We start from the raw sequence: 21,535 nt of genomic DNA on the forward strand, positions 1-21,535 counted from the left end.
AGAGCAAAAACAATGAATGTGAAGGGTAAAAGCTTTGTAATCCTATTGTGAAGAAAGTAAAGGGTATACACTTTATAATCATGCTACAAAAGAAATGATTGCTAGCAAGATGTGGTCAATGCTCTAAATGTTGGAGAGCATTTGTATGCACTGAATAAGGGTTCTCTGCCGTCTACACAATCTTAGATGCAGCCATAGATGCCCACTCATTAGTTGGTTGATGGAATGGATTTGGATTAGGCTGTGCTTGAAGTGAGAGAAGCCATTGATGAGCCAAAATGATTGGCCAAATGCTTCTACAAAGTATGAAGGATACTCAATCGGTTGCTCTGTTGCCTAGCAGGACACATGCTAGAACTTCTGTGCATGCTTTATTTGTTGATAACTATGTTCTTGTTGGTTTTATAGTGCTGATTGGATGACTATTGCTAATGAACCTCCAACAAAAAATTCACATGTCATTTTGGTTGTGTGACAAGAGATCATAATCAGGGTTTTTCATAAATAAAGGAAGATGGTGTAGGTTTCTGCATTATATGAAATTTCTCAGTCTTAGCTGCAAGTAAGTCTCTATACAGTTCTCATTAAGATTTACATTCTGCAGAAAGTTTGCATCAGGAAGCTTGCTTCCATGACTACAAAAGCAATTTGGAGTGCTGAAGCAGATATCCTTTCTGCAATAGTAGATCAAAATCTTGTCATCTTCTACTATCCACAAGCACTTTTTGTCGATGAAGACCTCTTTAAGTTTTTGAAATTACAGAAGGAATGGTAATGCTTTTTACTGTCACAAGAGTAGATCAAAATATTGTCATCTTCTACCATCCACAAGCACTTTTTGTTGATGAAGACCACTTTTAAGTTTTTGAAACTACAGAAGGAATGGTAATGCTTTTAACAGAATGAACGAGTTTACTCCATAAACTAACTAAATTTTTTAAGATATCAGCCATTAGAGCAATATTCTTGCCATACTTGCATAACTTGTCTTCTCTGGGTCTGTATGATCTCTTCACTTTCCAACTTTTACCTCTGGCTAATCTGCTGCAGTCTACAAGGGAAAAAAGCAACAATTCTGAGGTTTCAAGGGTCACTTTGTAGCATTCAGTATCAAGATGGTGCTGTTGTTACAATCAGTATTTCATCTGTACCGCTGCTTTTGTTTCAATATATTGCAAATAGAAAATGGGATCAAGCTAAAAAGCTCTGCTGGATATTTAAGGTAGCAAATGCGTCCATTTCTGTTTAATTAGTTGTTTGTTACTATAGTGCAACATATTTGGGAGTTAGAAAGTGCAATCAGAAATAACAAGCACAGGCTTACCTTTTTTTGGTTAAGTACAAGGCTTCACAAAAGCATACTGAAACATCATGCATAAAACAGGGAATGAAGATGTGCAAATGACCTGTAACCATAGAGCAACCATATCACAAATAACAACCCCTGCTGATATCATGGAAGCCTCTTGCCACAATAATAAGTCTTTCAAATGTTCCAATGTGACCATGAATTCCAGAGGCTGAGCCAAATCTAAGTGCATTCTAGGATCCTAGATTTGCCAAAGACTGATCCAACGCAAAAAATGAAACGAATGAGAATGTTGCAGCTCCAGTATGTCAATAAACTCACTCGTGGCTATTGGAATCTCAAATTCATAGTTATTATCCTAAAGCCAGCACCCCCAAGTCAACCCCAGCTATATCGATTGCAAGAAGCCAATACATAGTTGACTGGTTCTGGATCCCAGCAACCCTCTTAGGCTCTTTGAAGCTGCTGGGGAATTTGAATAAGTTTCCTGGTAGTCTACAAATGGCAAGGTCTACTTCCTTCAATTGAGTCACTTATTTTGACCTGGCGTTGTTTCAGAGGGGCCACTCTTGTCCTCATCCCCTCAAACAACTAGTTTCCAGCCAGTTTCTGATTTTTCAAATCCTGAACATTGGGAACACCACACATTTGGTTGGAAATCTGCCCGTATGTGAACAATGTTTTCTTCCCAAAAATTAAACTAGTAGTTTAAAATAATAATGAAGGAAATTTCACTTTGGCATAGCATCAAGGGCATTTCACTTTGGCATAGCCCAATAATATGTCTCTTTTGCTCTGTGTCTTGTATTGATCTCATTTGCTCCTATAGCATGATACTATGATGCACTGTCAAAAGTTGATATACTAGCGAGACAGTAGGGTTGGCGGGGAGGAACACGGAGTGAACACGGCAAACATGGAGAAGAGAATAGAGAAGAAACTCTGATGAATGGAATGATGTTCTTCTGAATCATGGAGTGAATGTGATACAAGGGAACAAGGGTGCCGTAGCACAAGGAAGATGATGAAGACAGCCACGAACCACAAATTGCAATGTCCTCCTGAAGGGGTGTGAGGGTAGTGGAGAGGTTGGAGAGAAGAGGTGACGAACTAAATGAATCAGCCATGAGGAATGAATGAGAGAGTGGCCTATAAATAGGCATAGTCAGTCTAGGATGGCGCCCCTTTTTGGGGCTGCAAACCCTATATGCAAAACGCAAAAACGCAAAAATGGCAAATTGTAGGTGAAGGGTGAAGGGTGAAGGGTTTCTCAACACCCCCTCTCAGGCCCAAAAAGGGGAACAAGGGAAGAGTGAGGTGGAGATGCAATGCATATGCAGCAAGTGCCACTTGGACAATGTCCCTCATGGAGAAATTGTTCACTTGCCCAAGTCCCCTAGTACAAAGATGAGGAAAACATGCAATGCATACGAGGAATGTCAAACTTTGTGTGGCGCCGAGAACCATAAGGAGATGCCCGCACTTGATCTCGAGAGATGGCTCCATGCTGACCAAGTGACCAAGGCAAGAAGAGAAGAGAAGGAAGAAGATGTAGAGGATCCCTAAGATCCAAGATTTCCATCGGAAAGGAGAACTTGCAGTAAAGACTAGTAGACAGGAATACGAAGGCCTCATCACCAAGTCGCGGCTAAACCTCCGAGGTCTTGATCTAGGTGGTACCTGAAGATCCTAGATATTAGTAGAAGAGATGATTGGTCGAAGATAGCCACCCCAAGAAAGTAGAGGATGGGTGAAGAACTTCATGTGGAGTAGGTTCCCCCTCTGAGGTGGGAGGTGGAGGGGCCCCCGCTGAAGTCGAAGAAGTAGATGCCCCCTCTGAGGGCAAAGAAATAACGTCCCTCTCTATATGCCCCTCTGAAGTAGATAGGGAATCCAAAAACTCATGGATCATGGACTTTGAAATGTCTGATGACGAAGGAAATGCCGCCGGTTGGACTAAAAAAGGTATTTGGGGTGCTGAAGAGCTCTCGGAGGTAGCCTCTCGAACCTGAGTAGTTTAGGGTGGGGAAGGGTGGGGCTCAAAATGAGCAAGAGATGGGCAATAGTCGCTACCTCTCAGTGGAGCAGACTGGGTAGCCGAAGAAAAGGAAGGAGTTCAGCAGCCACACTCTCTCAAAGGAGCGGACTGAGGAGGAAACAATATCAAACAATCACTATCTCTCGATGGAGTGGACTGCAGAACTGCGGGCCGTGGTAGCCACTGTACCCGAAAATAGGTAGGAGAAGACTGTCACAGGCATTGTGACGATCTCCAGGAGGTCATAGTGCCAATCGATCCTCCATGTGCTCAAAAGGACTTAGTGCGCATTGGATGCGTCTTGTTGCCTTGAACATAAGACTCTAATAGCCGATGTAGAATGATCTTTATGGCCCAGAAAGGAGAGGTGATGCATGTACTCCGAGGGGATGGGGAGCAAGGGCCGAAGTCGGCAAGCATTGATGGTGTGTCCAGTGATGCCACAGTAGGAGCACCCAGTAGTCTGGTCATCTATTGGTAAAGAAGCCATGGATACCAGTGTGCCTTGCTGAAGAAGAAATAGGTCAGCCACCATAAACCACGAACCGCAATGTCTGCCTCAAGGGATGTGAGGCCAGTGTGAAGCACGAACCGCAATGTCTGTCTCAAGGGGTGGGAAGGCAGTGGAAGGGCTGGAAGTTAGCTGCTAATGGGAGGAGGATCCGACCAGCAACAGTAAGAGGTTGCAACCAGTAGAAAAACGCAGGTGAGGAGAGAGAAAGACTAAAAACGCAGGTAGGACAGCTTGCAAGAGAGAGAAATACTAAAAACGCAGGCAAGACAGCCTGCAGGAAAGAGAAAGACTAAAAACGTAGGGAGCAAGACTATGATGACGTGGTAGGCTGTACACCAACAGGTCTGCACAGGAACAGTAGTCGCGTGGCTGGAATCAACTCCAAATTGCATGAAGAGGGCTGGAAATTAGGCGGCAACTGATGGAGACAGCAATGTACAGCTTTGGCTGAGATGTCCTCCGCGAACGGGGTGTAGGCAGCAAGCTGAAACACCTGAAATCTGCAAAAACGAGAATTTGATGTAGTGAAAGAAGAAGAGAAGTGGATGCCGAATCCGCCATTGGTCTTTGCCTTCGCTGGAGGGGAGGATCATTGCCGCTAGGTGAGCAGATCCAGCTTTGATACCATGTCAAAAGAGGACGTACCAGCAAGACAATAGGGTTGCCGGGGAGGAACACGGAGTGAACTAAAAAACATGGAGAAGAGAAGATAAGAGAGAAGAAACTCTAATCAATGAAATGAATGTGAATGTGATATAAGAGAACAAGGGTGCCGTAGCTCAAGGAAGATGATAAAGGCAGCCACAAACCACAAACCGCAATGTCCTCCTGAAGGGGTGTGAGGGTAGTGGAGAGGCTGGAGAGAAGAGGTGACGAACTGAATGAATGAGCCGTGAGGAATGAATGAAAGTGGCCTATAAATAGGCATAGTCAGTCTAGGATGGCGCCCCTTTTTGGGGCTACAAACCCTAAGTGCAAAACGCAAAAATGCAAAAAACGCAAACTACAGGTGAAGGGTTTCTCAACAGCACCAACTCAATTTCAGTTTTTCTAGGCTGACATCAATTGGGTGCATGCTCTCAGTGCTCTTAGGTATCCTTGCTTCCAAACTTGCATCCTCTTTCCAAAGCTTTGCACTTTTCATTAGAATCCCCCAAATGACAATGTATTATCTTCTAGTAGCCAAGAGATTTGTGCTAGATGGTACTGATATAGAAAAGGCCATACCATTGCTCCCTTCTATTATTGTTTTCAGGAGCATCTACACCTATACGTAAGATAGGTTCTTTCCCAATTGTGTAACCTGCACAGTTAAGGATTGTGGGTCATTGCCACCTACAATGATAAATTCACATTTCCCCATTCTTAGGTTTAGTATGGCACACTTGGCTCTAGGAGTGTTGCTTAGCACCAGGATCCAAGCAACTAGCACTGGCATGAATCCAAACGTCCCTTTTTGCAAAGACATCGATAAATTGGAGATAACAACCAATAGCAGTCGAATTTTAGCTTTTCATGGTTTACAGTTGGTTGGCGCCTTGATTCAAAAATGGTTGCAGTATGAAAGCCTCGTTGTATGATGTGACCCCTATTTCTGACCCACTCCTAGACACCCAATATTAGCTCCTTGACCATGGGAGATCGTAGCCAGTCTTATTGTCTTGCATATATGGAAAGGTTGGGGCTGTTATTGACCATTAGCCCACGCTCACAATGATAGAGACCATTGCACAATGCTTGAGCTCATCCACAAGGATTGAAAGGTTCAGGGTGTTAGGTTAGGGTTCAATAGCACGCATGCACGCACACACTCACAATGAACAAGTGAACAACAAGAGAGGAGTGCTGGAAGGTCACATCTACTATGTGAGGATGAATGAAAGTACAATCCCTAAGGTACTAAGTACCACACCCACTAACGGGTGTTTACACGGGATAAAAACCCTTTTCTAGCTTGAAGGTAAAAACTACCCTGGAGATAAGCAAGCATTCACGCCACAACATAGAAGGAACACTATAAGTGTAATATACCAACCCCTAGAGTGCTGATGTGAACATATACAAGGAATAGGCAGATCAATCCCCAAATGGTATCAAGCCGAGTGCCTTGCAAAAGGCTTTGAACTTCTCTTTAGAGAGAGATTTTGTAAACACATCCGCCAAGTTGTCCTATGTAGGGACATAAACCAAGTTAATCTCCCCTGCATGGAGCCTCTCTCTAACATAATGATAATGCACCCAATGTGCTTAGTGCGAGCATGAAAAGTTGGATTCCTTGCAACCACCATGGTACTCTGAGTGCTAGTGTAGGTAGGAGTGGGTGACTGTTGTCCCACACTAAGATCAACCAAAGAGCGCCGGAGTCATACACATTCCAATGTAGTAGTAAATGCTGGTGTGTATTAAGCTTCGCAACTAGATGTGGTCATTGTAGACTACATCTTGTTCAGCCAAGAAATGCATGAATCACCAAGCACAAAACAATTGCCACTACTGGATACCCTTGTGTTAAAACAACATCCCAATCATTGTTCGTAAATGCATGCAAGCAAAGAGTAATGCCTTTAGGATTAAAAAGGCCCAATGTTTGAGTGCCTTTGAGATAACAAAATACATGTTTAATTGCATACTATCGTGGCTGTGCATAAAGTGTGCCAACTTAGAGACCCCAAACTGAATATCCGGCCGTGTATTACACAAATACAATAAACAGCCAATAGTTTGCTGACAAAGAGAAGCATCAAAAGGTTCTCCGACATACTCAAGTGTAAATCTGTGGCTTGTCTCAATGAGAGTAGAGATAGGCTTGCAGTCTTGAATCTGAAAACACTCAAGGAGCTGCCCAATGTACTTCGATTGCTACAAAATGATGCCACTCTCAAGAGCAGTAAACTATATACCAAGATAGGAGTGCAAGTGGCCAAGATCTATCACATCAAAAGCATGCTGCAATTCAGCTTTTAAAGCTCAAATATGTCTCTCATGAGGTCCAATCAACAGCATATCATCCACATAAAGAATGAGAATCAAGAGACTATCCCTATCTTTACAGATATAAAGCCTACTCTCAATGTGTGAATTATTGAAGCCAAGAGCAATCAAGTATGCATGAATCTTCTCATGCCATACCCTAGGTGCCTGCTTTAAATCATAGAGGGCCTTATGCAAACAACACACCTTGCTTTCTGACCCTTTCTAAACAAAGTAGGAGGTTGAGTGACACAAACCTCCTCATGAAGGTCACCATTCAAAAAAGCAGTCTTCACATCCATCTAATGCACATGCCAATCATAATGAGAAGCCAAAGCAATGACACTGTGAATGGTGGTCATACATGAAGTGGGTGCAAACATCTCATCATAGTCAGTCCCATGTTGTTGGACAAACCCTTTGGCAACAAGACATGTCTTGTAGTGATCAATGCTACCATTAGATTTGTGTTTCAATTTGTAAACCCACATATTACCTCTAGTATGCTTGTCAAAAAGCAAGTCACATAGCTTCCATGTGCCATTTTTTTATCAAGAGTTAACTCTAATTGCATAGTTGCCATCCAATGTTTTTGTAAGTCATTATGTAAAGAAACAAGTTCTTCATTGCATGCAATAGTTACAAGTGCTTGTGCAACCAAGCTACCCTATGCATGGCGAGTGGCTCCTCTAGCTCTATCAAGAAGAAGAATTGGCTGCTTGCTTTTCCATAATGTATCTAACAACCATCTAGGGACTGTTTTAGCTTCCCGAATAGCAGCCCTCTCATCAGCCCCTCCATAATCAGCATGTCTTTATCAATGGGTTGAAAACCAAGCTGCTGTTCAGCATGTGTATACTGCTGTAAACCCTCAATAGATTGCTGAAATCAACGAAATTTTAATTCACCTTGTTGAAATAAAGGCAACAAATCGTTAACCATGTCCATAGGCCCCACATTGGGCTGATTTTTACAGTCCATGAAGAGCTAACCAGGATGTGCAATGAATACCACATCTCTACTAACAAAATTCTTGTCGGTGGAGGGTTTGTACAAGTGGTACCCTTTACTTTCCATACTATAATCAATAAAGATGCTTTTGATAGCCTTGTCTTCCAATTTATGTTTTTGTGGTTGTGGGACTAAAGCACATGCCAAACAACCAAAAAAACGGATATGTAACACCATTGGTTTCCGGCATTTCCAAGCCTCATAAGGCGTACAATCAACCAATGCTTTAGTTGGGCGGTGATTCCACATATACGCTATACACATTATAGCATCAAGCCAAAACTTTGGGGGTAGCTTATTGTGTGATAGCATACAACGTGTCATTTCCATTAAAGTGCGATTCTTTCTTTCAACCACACCGTTTTGTTGAGGTGGCATAGGACATTGATGGATAATGTCCCTTTTAGCCGAGGAGTTGAACTCCCGTGATATATATTTCCTCTCTTGATTGGTACATAGTGTAATCAGTTTGCATCAGCTGCAATTATCAACCAAGACCAAGAAAGTCTTAAAGTATGCAAACACTTCGGATTTACGTTTCAATGACGAGTCATGTCATCACTGAAGGTAACACAGTACAAGTATATCCTTCGATGGATTTGACATTCATGGGCCCATAAACATCACTATGCATAAGTTGTAATTTCTTATCAGCACGCATAGTACCACCCTTGGGAAATGAAGCACGATGCATTATGCCAAGTATACAACTTTCATATATATTTTGAGTATGTGCTTTCAATAGAGGGAGATTGAGCGCCGAGCATGCCATAACTCAGTGGTATCTACAATGGTGACATCAACATATAATGCATCCTCTAATGCTCTCCTCTCATATAAATCAAGTTGATAAAGTCCATTGTACAAAGTACCACTCATAATGAGGGCATCCCCATCACTATAGTCACATACACTTCATCGATCCATATGTAAACAATGCACAACAAAGGGGGTTATGAGCTGAAATGAAGACTATTATGTTGGAGGAAGACAACACCGCCCGCGGCCCGCAAGGTGCACCTCAAGCTTGAAATAGGTTGACCATGGGCCACCAACCGTGATGACCCTTCGTCAAGGTGACATGGCGAGACTGCTGATGGACAGCCACTAATCGTGTTCTGTGTTGGGGTGACGTGGCGAGACTGCTGACGGCCATCAACCGTGCATTGACCTTGGGGAAAGCTGACGCAAGTCCTACCGCTTGTCGGCCCTTCAGAATTCCTCATCAACCCTGCCATCAACAACACCTGCTAACCGACTGCCACTGCCGCCAATTCCCTGTTCCTATTGCCACCTCACCTTACTGCCGCCTTCTATCACATCCGCCTCCTCTATCCCACCACAGCTGCCTCCTTGGCTCACAGCAATTGCCCTATCTACCACGCCTCAACCTGCTTTGCCCGCACTCTCTCCTCGCTTCACAGTCATGGACACTTCCTCAGCCTCCTCATCCACCCTTGCAGCCTTCGTAAGATTCCTTGCACAAGCAACCTCCATCTCCCCTTCCCCTGCACAACCTCAACAGGCAGACCAGTGGCTATGCCCTGCGCCAATAGACCACGAAGCACCCACGCCACTGACACATGGAGCTAGAGTATCGCCCGAGATTGCAGTTGGCTCGGTCCTCCACCATCCCTAGGGGGTTCTGGTGCAGTCTTCCCACCCCCCCCCCCAATACACTCGGCCGATGCCTTCCCACCGATCTGCTTTGCTCCAGACACAGAGTTGGCACTCAAGGAGAGAGTGTCAGTCCTAAAGGCATCATCCTTGGCCTGCAGAATGGTTGGCGATTGTTCCCCTATCCACAGTCTTAAGGACTCCATCCAGTCTGCTCTTAGTAGCACCCTAGCCAGGATCACACGAGTGGTGCCCCTTGGAAAGGGATGCTTGAGACTCCAATTCAGCTCACCCGAGCAAATGGAGGCAGCACTCACTACCAACCCGCTTGATGTCAAGACCTCAATAGCATACTTTAACAGATGGATTGAGGGATGGGACTATTCCTTGCTTGGAGATAGCCTTCCCAAGTGTGAGAGGAGATAGATTCAGCATCCATAGATCAATTAGATAGGGATGTCCAGTTGCTCCATTCTTGTTTCTATTTGTAGCAGAGGCCATGAGTTCCTTCTTGAGAGACAGATCTACAGGTATCAGAGGCATTAGGCTGTCCATCCTTGAATTTGAGGAGCTTCTTGATGTGGAGTCTGTTGATGATACAGCAGTTTACTTGGATGGAGACATTTTGCAGAGCATTAGGAGCACTAATTAACTGGCACAAATCCTATGGATTCTGGGTATGCGATATTAAACAACCTGAGTGGCGACCACATGAGGATTTCACATGGGTTCTCCATGGGACCACTGTGAGATATCTCGGATACCATGTGGAGATTGACATTACGTCAAAGCAACACTTGGCATCCCTCCTTTTGAGCATCAGACAAAAGCTTTTGTATTGGAACTCGGCGTGACTCTCATTCGCAGGAAGAGTAGTGGTTGCCAACCAAGTTCTTCTGGCAGCCATGTGGTACATCACTTCTCGTTGGGCATTCTCTAGGTCATGTATTAGCCAAGTGAAGCATCTCATCAAGAACTTCATTTGGCCAAGAGGAGATGGGAGTCCAGCCAGAGCAAAGGTGGCTTGGGATGTCATCATACAGCCTAGATCCAGAGAAGGGTTGTATTTACCTTAGGGGGCTTTCTCCAAGGTGTTATTAATAGAATTCTCATTTCTTGGAAAAAAAAATACAATGCACAACAAAGGCATAGGACCGACCGATGTCCAATGTTGCCCAATGTGCAGTTACATCCTTTGTATTTGCTAGATTTTCAGCAACACTCATACCCGATTGTTTCTTCTTTTCACTTGTCATCCTCTTTTTGCATTCTTTTGCCATGACTTCCCTTTTTATGATGGCTAGCTGCAAATGCTTGATTATCCATATTTATATTAGAGCGATTCAACCTTGATTGCTCTTCTTGCAACAAAAGTGATACCAATGCATCAAATGTGTAAGCATTAGCATCTCCTTTTTGAGGGGAGGTGAGCCCTAAAGTGGAATTACGAGCAAGAGCAAGAGCTATGGTGGAAGGAGCGGGAGCAAGAGAGAGAGAGAGACTCCAAAATGTGGGAACTCCAACAGTCACAATGTGTGACCGGCCTTCCCTTTATTCAAATGTCATTGAAAAAATAAAGAATGAAGTGATAGTGATGGATGCCCATCGGCTACCGTGTGTAGGCGCGCGTACTGTTAGTGTAGTAATACACGGGCGGCTAGGTAGAGGCGCCTTTACCCCCAACAACCTCCCACTTAAAGGTGAATCTGCCTCAATGAGGAGGGAAAAAAGAAAAAAGTACAAGTGTACATAGATACAATAGGATGAGAAAAGACGTCATCTCATCCTACGCCCATCATTGTCCCAGGGAAGGCAAAGCGCTCCACTCAAAGACTTTTTGTGAGCAAGTCTACAGGATTCTGGTTAGTCAAGATCTTGACAAGATCAATTGTCTTGTCCTCAACAACCTCAAATGAAGTGATACCTCACCTCAATGTGTTTTATCTTCGCATGGAACACCGGATTCTTGGTTAACCGGATAGCATTCAAAGAATCCGAATGCACTATAGGGATAGCATCTGGCATACTAGGGTCAGCAACCAAATGGACTAACCAGATGGCCTCCTTACAAGCCTCAGTGGCTGCAACATACTCAGCCTATGTAGTGGAGAGGGCCGTGCATTTCTCCACCCTAGACATCCATGAAACAGCACCTCCAACAAAAGTGAACATACAGCCAGAAGTGGGCTTCCTACTGTTTGCATGTCCTACATAGTTAGAGTCAGTACACCCCAAGACTCCTGTATCCCTGGCTGCCATAACAAATGCACATATGAGCAATGTCCTTTACATACCTCATGATACCTTTCACCGCATCTCAATGCCTCTTGCCAGGTATAGCCATATAATGTGCCACCACCAATTGCAAAAGAAATATCTAGACGGGTGGCTATCATGGCATACATAAGACTGCCCACTACAGATGCATAAGGAATCTTGGCCATCTCCACCTTCTGCTCATTTATTTGCAGACAATCGACGCATGATACCTTCACATAAGAAGGCAATGGACAGCCAATAGGCTTTACATCCTACATACAAAAGCGCTCAAGGACTTTATGGATATACTCCTTTTGTGACAAGTAGAGTAGTCCTTGAGACCTAGCACGTATAATGCGCATACCAAGTATATGAGAGGCATGTCATAGATTTTTCATCTCAAAGTCCTTTTTGAGCTGAGCCTTAAGAGCATCTAGCTCATCATGAGCTTTTATTGCCAAAAGCATGTTATTCACATAGAGTATCAAAATCAATAATGAACCATAACGTTTCTTTGTGTATAAGCAGGGATCCATAGCACTATGACTGTATACTTGTGACTGCATAAAAGCATCAAACTTGTGGTACCATTCCCTAAGTGCTTGCTTTAGACCATAAAGACTCTTCCTCAGTCTGCACACTAGGTGTTTCTTACCAAGCTCTGCAAAACCCTTAGGCTGCTCCATGCATATCTCATCATGCAAGTCCCCATGTAAGAAAGCCGTCTTGACATCCAATTGATAAAGATCCAAGTCAAGCTGGGCAACCAAATCTAGGACGAAGCGCAAGGTAGTCATCTTGACCACAAGAGAAAAGACTTCATCAGAGTCAACACCATGTTTCTGCTTAAAACCCTTAGCAACCAACCTGGCCTTGTATGCCAGCTCTTGGGGTAGCCAGGGGTACTTTTCAACTTGTACACTTACTTGCAAGGCAAAGCCTTCTTGCCACGAGGCAAGGAAACGAGGTTCCACGTATGATTCTTATGCAATGAGTCAATCTCAGACTACATAGCCCTCTCCCAGGAGTGATAGTTATCCTTGCACATAGCCTCATTATAGGTGAGAGGATCTCTTGCATTTGTAACCAAGACATAATGCATGGAGGATGTATAATGGTCAGGAGGTCATCTATCTCTAGAAGAACCCATCTCACTTGTATCTCCATAATGGATTGTATCAAGCATCTATATCAAGCATCTTTCGGATTGTATAATGGTCAGGAGGTCATCTATCTCTAGAAGAACCCATCTCACTTGTATCTCCACAATCCATAATGCTTGATATAGGATGTATAATGGTCAGGAGGTCATCTATCAAGCACCTGCGAATCCCAAAGACGATAACCCATCTCACTTGTATCTCCATAGCCAAGAAAAGTGCATTTCACACTTTTTGGATCCAACTTATTGCGTTGGTCCTTGGGCACATGGCAAAAGGCCTCACATCCAAAGACACGCAAATGAGAATATGAGGGAGGCTTTCCTATCCATATATCCTCTATAGCTTGGAACTCAATACCACTATAAGGTAACCTCTTAATGAGATGCATGGCAGTATGAGACTGCCTTAGCCCAAAAATATTGTGGTAAGCCTAGGTGGCTAAGTATACTGTGGATCTTCTCCTAGATAGTTCTATTCATGCACACAACCATATCATTCTGAGGAGAGGTGTAAGGGGCAGTCAACTGACGCTTCATATCCCACTCGTCACAAAACTGTTGAAAGGCACGTGAGACGTACTCAGCCCCATTATCTGTCCTTAGCCATTTCAGCCTATTCCCAAATTGATTCTTTGCGAGAGCAAGCCAATGCCTAAAGACAGCCAAGACATTAGATTTATGCTTTATGGGATAAGCACAAATATTAACCCCAGCGCAAGATAATGTTAATCCCAACGCAAGAAAGGCAGAAATAAATAAAAAGAAGAAAACAAAAGAAATTTTAAATACAAGGCAAAGCAAAAAAAAGCGGCCTGCTAACACCAGAAATAAGAGGGAAAGGGCCAAAAGCGCAAAGACACCTTAAAAACCCAAGGCAAGTGCAATAATGGAAGAGGTGCATTTTAAAATGCAAAGGCGCCCCTAAATCTTTGTAATAGAGCACCAAGCTCCAACCTATGTAATTCTTAAAGAGTAGACGCGGGGCGGGCATGGGTGAAGCCACAATGTAAATAGAAGGGAATAGGAAAAGAAGACCTAGGCTTAAATGGCCGGTTATGTAAAAAAGGGGTGGGTGCCCAAAAGGTATTAGGGCATGTACAAAAGCCAAAAAGTGAAGAGAAGCTTATTCTTGTGTGTGGCCAAAACTAGCTCTTCTCTTCTCTTCATCTTCTTGTTTTTGATTGCTTGAGCTTATGCTTCAGAGAGGGAGTGAGTGTGTGTGAGGGAGAGGGACCATGGTGAAGAAGCTCTCCATATTCTCCTCTCTTCTTCTTCTTCTCTTCTCTTCTCTTGTCTCATGTGTGGCAATGGAGCACGGAGCTTAGAGCTTGAGGATCGAGCTTGCTTGAGCTTGCACCTTGGATTGTGGAGCTACCGGAGTGCTTATGGAAGGAGGAACTCGATCAAGTATGGAGGTAAGCTCACTACACTCGTAGGTGTGAGAGCATCTATAGCTATGTGAGGTAGCCATTGCACTTGGCTTGAAACACTTGAAGTAATAAGCAATCCATGGGTCTTAGTGGTCGAGCGAAAGCTTCCACATTTTGATTCCGTTGCCGAGACTAACGGATTCAAGCTTTGAGTGCTTGCGCACTCTGAATTGAGCATTGAAGTAGGGTTTTCCCCAAACCGGTACTTAAGGTAGATAGGTAGAAAGCGAGGAAGTTTGAAGAGGTATTTGATCTTTTTAGCAAGTTTTCTGATTTCTCAATCTAGATGAGTAGATTGGATTAGTGTAGACACTTGGCTATGATTTCAATGCATTAGGTTTTTTTTTTTTTAAGTTATGCACAGTAGGGCTTTTGCTGTTGTAAACACATCAAACAAGGAAAAAGGGAGGAAAAAGAGCTTTAATGTGTAATGCATCAAAAGGAAGAAAGGGAGAAGATGAAAACTGAGTAGAGAAGGGCTTTAATAAGCCAGGAAGAGATGGGAGAGCTCATTTGCTCATCTAAAAGAGAAAGCTAGAGGCAAAGAGAAGAGATTGTGCGTGTTGATCTTCATCGCAGTATATATTGGCCCTCCAGGTATGTTATGGATGTTGCTTGGTGCTTATTGATCAGTGTTGACTCCCTGGGTGCAATCATTAGCAAGGTACAAGTAGAGTTTTTTAAGATTTTTTGTCGTTTGGTAGCTCGCTGTTGCACTTGGACACTCGCCGAAGGTTCCGATTAGGGCAATCGGATCCTCCGAATTTTGTCCACTCGGACACACCTTCCCTCGTTTGAGTCATGAGACTCGGACACTCGGACTCGAACCACTCGGACACACTCTAATCAGACTATCCAACTCAGAGCCAAATTGCTTGGATGCCCAAAATCGAGCACTCGAACTCAGACCGTCCGACTCAACCCTCTCAGACTTGGACCGTTCAAGTTGACCATTCAGATAGATCCAAAATGCTTAGACAGTAAAACTAGAACCTGGAAATTGACAAACTAGCATATCCTAGACTTAGACAGAGCCCAACCCGGAGCTGAGCAACATCCCCATAGGCCTCCAGATACCTCGAAAGGCTCATAGAGCCTCCAAACTCCAGAAACCATGACTTAGCGGCCTAGGAAGCAACCACGAACACAACCTCTAAGACCACCCACCCGAGACATCTTAAAGGACCCAAATGAACCTGTTAGAGTGACCACCACCTACAGGAGTAGACTAGAAAAGCGTATACTGTACCACATTGTTTTCATCACAATCAAACATTGCATAAATAATCACTTGTAGTGCATCTAGAAAGCTGAAAACTTGATTTCACACCATGCACGTAAGTATCCCACGAGCACCTAAGTGCACTTAAAATTGAGAACTATCTGAAATAACAAGAAACTCACACACAAGATAACCAAGACCGAACGAACCCACTAATAGAAGAAGACCCTCAGATCTTGACCAGCGACCATAGATACTAAGACTCAGAGCAAGCCTCTTGGAGAGTGAAAGAAGCTAACACGAGTAGGGACTCAATCCTACCCGAGTTGATCAGCTTGATCGGCACCCTAGTGGCTCAAGAGATCGAGGAAATGTCAGGATACAACACCAATTCCAAAAATAGTGAGCTCGACTTGGGGAACTTCCCAGTTGACATCCAACAGATGATAAATCGATACGACTTGCAAACCAAAATGGAGCACCATGAAAGACTAGCCGAGGACATCATAGCGGACCTCAAGGAAAAGCAAAGACTGGCAAAGAAAGCACTTCAAGGCATAGCCGCCTGTACACTTGAAGGCGACCTTATGTTCAGCGAGCTTCTCACGAAGCGACTCATAGATAACACAATTGAAGAACAGAGCAGAGCAGCTTTAGCAACTTCATTGCTAACAGGACTAGGTATTAATCGGAATTCCAAAAGCCAAACAAAGATACCCATAGTTGCCAAGATAACAACCCATATGGATTTGTAGAGCAATTTGAGTAGGTATGCAAGGCGAACAGCTTAACGGACCTGGAGGGCAAAGGACGAACATGGTACACTAGCCTAGACAATACCTGATAGATGACTCTGAAGAAGACCACAAAAGCAGTCGGGATAAATGAGCACGAGCGATTCCTTCACCTCCCAGCCTTGCCTAGTTTTATTGTTGGCCAGACCCATCCTGATCCGATTGCCAGCCGTCAAACCTTGGTGAGTCCTACTATTCCTGGACTCTCTTTGGTTCTAGGCTCCCCAAAAACCCGTTCGGGTGCCCAAGAGCATGGACGGTCATCCTCGTGCATGTTCCCCTTGATTTACCTTAATGTCACATTAAATGTCACTTTAATGTCACATTCAATGTTTGTGACCTTAATGTCACATTAAATATCACTTTAATGTCACATTTCCTTCCCCTTAAGAATCGGTTTCGTCCTCGAAAACGATACTTGGAAGGTCTAACTGTAAATTGGGAAACCTTTTCTTTAAAGTACTTACTCGCTCCCATGTTGAGCTTTCTTCTGAACAATCTTTCCACTTAACCAAACATTCTTGATAAATAGTATTCCTTGTTCGTCTATTACGAACATTTAATATTCTTTCTGGTTCATGTGGATTAGATTGGTCATTTAATAGCTCCTCAATGTCATCATTTAAGATTAGATTATCGAAATCACCCAGCTTCTTCCTTAATTTACTTACATGAAAAACTGGATGTATTTTACTACCAGCAGGTAGTTGAGCTTGTAAGCCAATTCTCCCACCTTTTTAAGTATTATGAAAGGACCGCAATACCTTGGTGAAAGCTTTGGACATTCTCCCTTTTTCATAGTTCTAGTTTGTTCAAGCACCTTAAGATAGATCAATTCTCCTTCTTCAAAGGAGATGTCTCTTTGGTGAGGATCTGTGTATGCTCTAGCTCGATTTTGAGCCTTTTTAATATTTTCTTGAGCAAATTTTAACATACTATTCATATCCTCCAAAAAGTCTTTGGCTGCTTGAACCTTTACCTTATGCAGTCCTACTGCAAAAGGAGCTCTAGGTTGAAACCCATACATTAACATAAATGGACTATATCCAATGGAAGAGTGCTTGGCACTATTATATACAAACTCTGCTATCGGTAGATACTCTTCCCAATTAGTTTTCCTTTTACTTACATATGCCCTAAGCATATCTTCAAGGATTTGGTTAACCCTTTCAGTTTGCCCATCTGTTTGCAGGTGATCCGCCGTACTCATGCTAAGTTTAGTACCCAATTTCCTAAATACCGCACACCAAAATTGGCTATCAAATTTTCTATTCCGATCAGAAACTATATTTGCCGGAAGACCATACAATCGATATATGTTCTCTACGAACAATCTAGCCAATTCTGGTGTTTTAACATCAATTGAAGTTGGAATGAACCTAGCCATTTTGGTTAACCTATCCACAATCACCCACACAGAGTCGTGCCTCCTCTATGTTCTAGGTAAAGCAACAATAAAATCCATGGAGATACTCTCCCATTTTCCCCGAAGGAATCTCAAGTGGATGGAGAAATCCTCCCATTTTTAATCTTTCAGCTTTATTAACCTGACATTTATTACATTTGACCACATAGTCAAGGACATCCTTATTCATTCCAGGCGAATAGAACTGCCTTTTAATAAGACTATAAGTCTTATTAACTCCTGATGTCCCACGCTAGGGGTATCATGACACTCAAAGAGTATCTGGCGTCTTATTTCTGTATCTTTCAGGACACATACCCTACCCTTGTAGAGTAAATAACCATTATCAATGGTAAAATTCTTCCACTTGAATCCAGTTTGAGCAACCCCTGATGCTCCATTTCCTTGTTGAATATCCTCAGATATTCCTTCCTCAGTAGAAGCACTTTCAGTTGGATCCCCATTTTTTATTGCTTTCCATATGTTGGAATATGCCGGATCAACCTAGCATTTTCCTTTTAAAGATTCAAGCAAGTTGGAAGTGAACTGAGTAAAACTCAATTCATTAATGGTGGGCATTCTGTTGAGTGCATCAGCTACTATATTATACTTTCCTTTTCTATATCTTATCTCATAGTCGAACTCTTGAAGGAGTTCGGCCCATCTGGCTTTACGCCCGTGTAAATCCAGTTGATCATTAAGCCACTTAATGCTTTCATGATCCGATAAAATCAAAAGTTTGGCACCGTACAGATAGTGCCTCCATTTCTTCATTGCATGTACTATTGCATATAGCTGCCTCTCATAAACAGAATAATTCTGTTTTGCACGGTCTAATTTCTTGCTTTCAAAAGCAACTGGTCGACCTGCTTATAATAAGACCACGCCTATTGCCTTATCACTGCCATCAACTTCAACCACAAATGGTTTATTGGGATCCACAATTAATAGTACTGGAGCTGTAGCAATAGCTACCTTAAGTTTTTGAAATCTTTCATTTTGGTCTGTTCCCCAATTGAAGCTCTTTCCTTTCCCTTTAAGTTGGTCTGTCATTGGAACAGCTATTTTGGCATAATCTCGAATGAATCTACGATAAAATCCAGATAAACCTAGGAAGATCTGCAGCTCTTCCAGGTTCCTTGGAGATGGCCATTCAGTAATTGCCCTTACTTTTTCTGGATCCATGTTGATTCTCTCTTTCGAGATAATATGCCCCAAATATTTGACCTCTTGTGCAAAGAATTCACATTTAGTTTTCTTCGCATAAAGGGAATGTGTTCTTAACAGGTGGAATACTAATCGTAAGTGTTCCAAGTGTTCTTCTCTTGATTTACTAAAGATCAAGATATCATCCAAGAAGACTACTACAAAATGTCCTAGATAGGGCCGTAAAACACTATTCATCAGCTTCATAAAGGTAGCTGGTGCATTAGTGAGGCCAAAAGACATCACCAAAAAATCATAATGCTCGTATCTAGTACGAAATGTTGTCTTAGGAACATCTTGTGCCTTAATTCTTACTTGGTGATAACCTGATCTTAAATCTATCTTTGTGAAGAATTTTGCCCCTTGCAATTGATAAAAAAGATCTTCCATTCTGGGCATAGGAAATTTATTCTTCACCGTTATTTTATTAAGTGCTCTATAATCAACACAAAGTCGCATAGAATCATCTTTTTTCTTTACTAATAAAATTGGTGAAGCCCAAGGTGAATTACTGGGTTGTATAAACCCTTTATCAAGGTAATCCTTAATTTGTCTTTCAACTTCTTGATGTTGTGTTTCACTTAACCTATACAGTGGTTTAGAAATAGGGTGTGTATCCTTATTTGTGTCAATTGGGTGATTTATATCACGCCTATCTAGTGGAAGGCCACTTGGTAAATCAGAAGGAAACACGTCTTTAAAATCATCTAACAAACTACTTAATTCATTATTAACATTTAACTCACAAACATAAAAAAATTGTTGCTTTATATTACAGAAAGTAAAAGTATTCTGTACAGGAAGAGACCATAACATATATAATTCACAAACTTCCTTATTTATCAGCTTCTGAACTTCAGTAGAACACAGCAAAGGATGATCAGATACTGCATGTTCACCTTGAATGACAAAAGTCTTACCATCCCTTTCAAATTCCAATGTATTATGATGGTAACTACGTTTTAAGGATGGTTCCAATCCCCATAGCCACTCCCTCCCTAGAGCAATATCAGCTCTTTCCATGTTCATAATTTGGAAATCAAGTTTATTTTTATATCCTTGAATCTCAATTTCCAAATTGGATACCATTGTATCCCATATTTTATTGTCTTGGCCTTGCATCATACGAACAACATATTGATGCCCACTCTTTTGTTGGGGAAGTCTCAATTTTTTGACAATGCATAATTTATAAAATTATGTGTAGCAGAGTCATCAATCATGACTCTAACCCTCTTTCCAGCTATCAATCCATGTACTCTAAGTAAATCATGTGGCCCAAAAGTAGGCTGCCACATAGAAGTTGACATACAACACTTGTGTTGTACATCCATGTGTAAGACCTCTAAAGATTTGTACTTTTCATGCCCCTTTAATTCTAAGGTCTGCACTACATGGATTTGTTTTTCTTTTCCCTTGCCCTTGTCCTTATCCTTTCCTTTGTCTTTCCACTTTTTGTTTTGAGGGCAATTTCAAGCAGCATGGTTAGGGGATAGGCAATTGAAACACAACTTTTCTTTTTTGACCTTATCAAAGTCATCAGGACTTAACTTTGGCCTCACATATTGTTTCTTTCCAAAAGGTTGTTTTTTACCTTTTAAAAATGGCATTTTCCTTTTAAATTTGCCACAAATTTTGAGGTTTCCAATTCCTTAGACTTGGGCTCCGTATCAGTGAGACTAGTGAGTGTACCTAGACGCACACTATCTTCATTAATTAATGCAAATTTAATTGCCTCTTCCAGCGTCTTAGGTGAACTCCTTTTTACTTCCTTTTTACAGGCTTTATCTAGTCCCCTGATGAATCCTCGTCTTTTGAAATTCATCTATTCCTTCCAATTTGAGGATTATCTCACGATATTCCTCCAAATATGTCAGCAGGGGTCTTCTCTTTTGTCTGACATAATCCCAATCTTCCCAATTTCTTTCCATTTCATTTTCAGGAAGGAATTCTTTCAAAAAGATGGATTCAAATTGAGCCCAAGTTTCAGGTATTTTATTTGTCTCCTTTAAAGTTCGCCACCACTTATATGCTTTGGGCCCCAAAGTTAAACTAGCCTCCAGTGCTTGGAGATGTGGTGGAGTATTTTTAAGTTTATGTAAATCTTCCCATTTTTGGAGGAAATTAAAGATTGTATCTTTATTTCTATCTTTTTCCTCCCTGTGAAACTGAGGGGGTTTCATATCCTTTAAAACTGGATTATCCCTCAACTTATGGTGGGGTTCCTTAGGATCTCGCATAGTCATATCTAAATCTTTCGATGAAGATGGGACATCCGAGGTTTCTATCTTATTTTTATCTCTTTCTAACAATAAAGTTAATTGAGATTTTATTTTAGTGAGTGTTTGAGTTAAAAATTCCATTTGAACCCCCTGAGCCTGTACACGAGCAGTAAGATCATCAAATTATTCTCATGTGGCAAAAAATTCTTCCCACTGTTCTTCTTGCATCTTTGGTTCATGGGGATCTACCATAGGGTGGTCCCCAAAACTAGAACCTTCCATTACTCTCTCTTTCCCTTTTTCTGCCATTAATAGACTGGAATTGGAAAGCAAAGATAAGAAATTTGCATACAAAGTAAAGTACTTCCCTGATTTT

The 21,535-nt window shown here is 42.2% G+C and overlaps 1 protein-coding gene and 1 long non-coding RNA gene across 8 annotated transcripts in view; one reads left to right on the forward strand and one right to left on the reverse strand.

Annotated features, from left to right (window-relative positions):
* The window catches only part of LOC148041763 (uncharacterized), a 342,622-nt gene that overhangs the window by 258,929 nt on the left and 62,158 nt on the right, over positions 1-21,535 (forward strand). For all 4 annotated transcript variants that reach the window (XM_087682239.1, XM_087682236.1, XM_087682246.1 and 1 more), the window contains 2 exons: positions 605-771; positions 1,051-1,222. In XM_087682239.1, coding sequence (XP_087538365.1) covers positions 605-771; positions 1,051-1,222 — 339 coding nt within the window. The remainder of the gene's footprint in view (positions 1-604; positions 772-1,050; positions 1,223-21,535) is intronic.
* The window catches only part of LOC148041764 (uncharacterized), an 83,159-nt gene continuing 62,279 nt past the window's right edge, over positions 656-21,535 (reverse strand). For 3 of the 4 annotated variants that reach the window (XR_015691455.1, XR_015691454.1, XR_015691457.1), the window contains 2 exons: positions 976-1,051; positions 656-784 (listed from right to left, as the gene is read on the reverse strand). This is a non-coding gene — a long non-coding RNA (uncharacterized LOC148041764). Of the gene's footprint in view, positions 872-975; positions 1,052-21,535 lie in introns of all 4 variants that reach the window. The other variant, XR_015691456.1, reaches the window with a different exon arrangement.

Source organism: Lygodium microphyllum, chromosome 1 (genome assembly GCF_053477565.2).
Source record: "Lygodium microphyllum isolate KBCC chromosome 1, Lygodium_microphyllum_v1.1.10, whole genome shotgun sequence".
Taxonomy (NCBI): domain Eukaryota; kingdom Viridiplantae; phylum Streptophyta; class Polypodiopsida; order Schizaeales; family Lygodiaceae; genus Lygodium; species Lygodium microphyllum.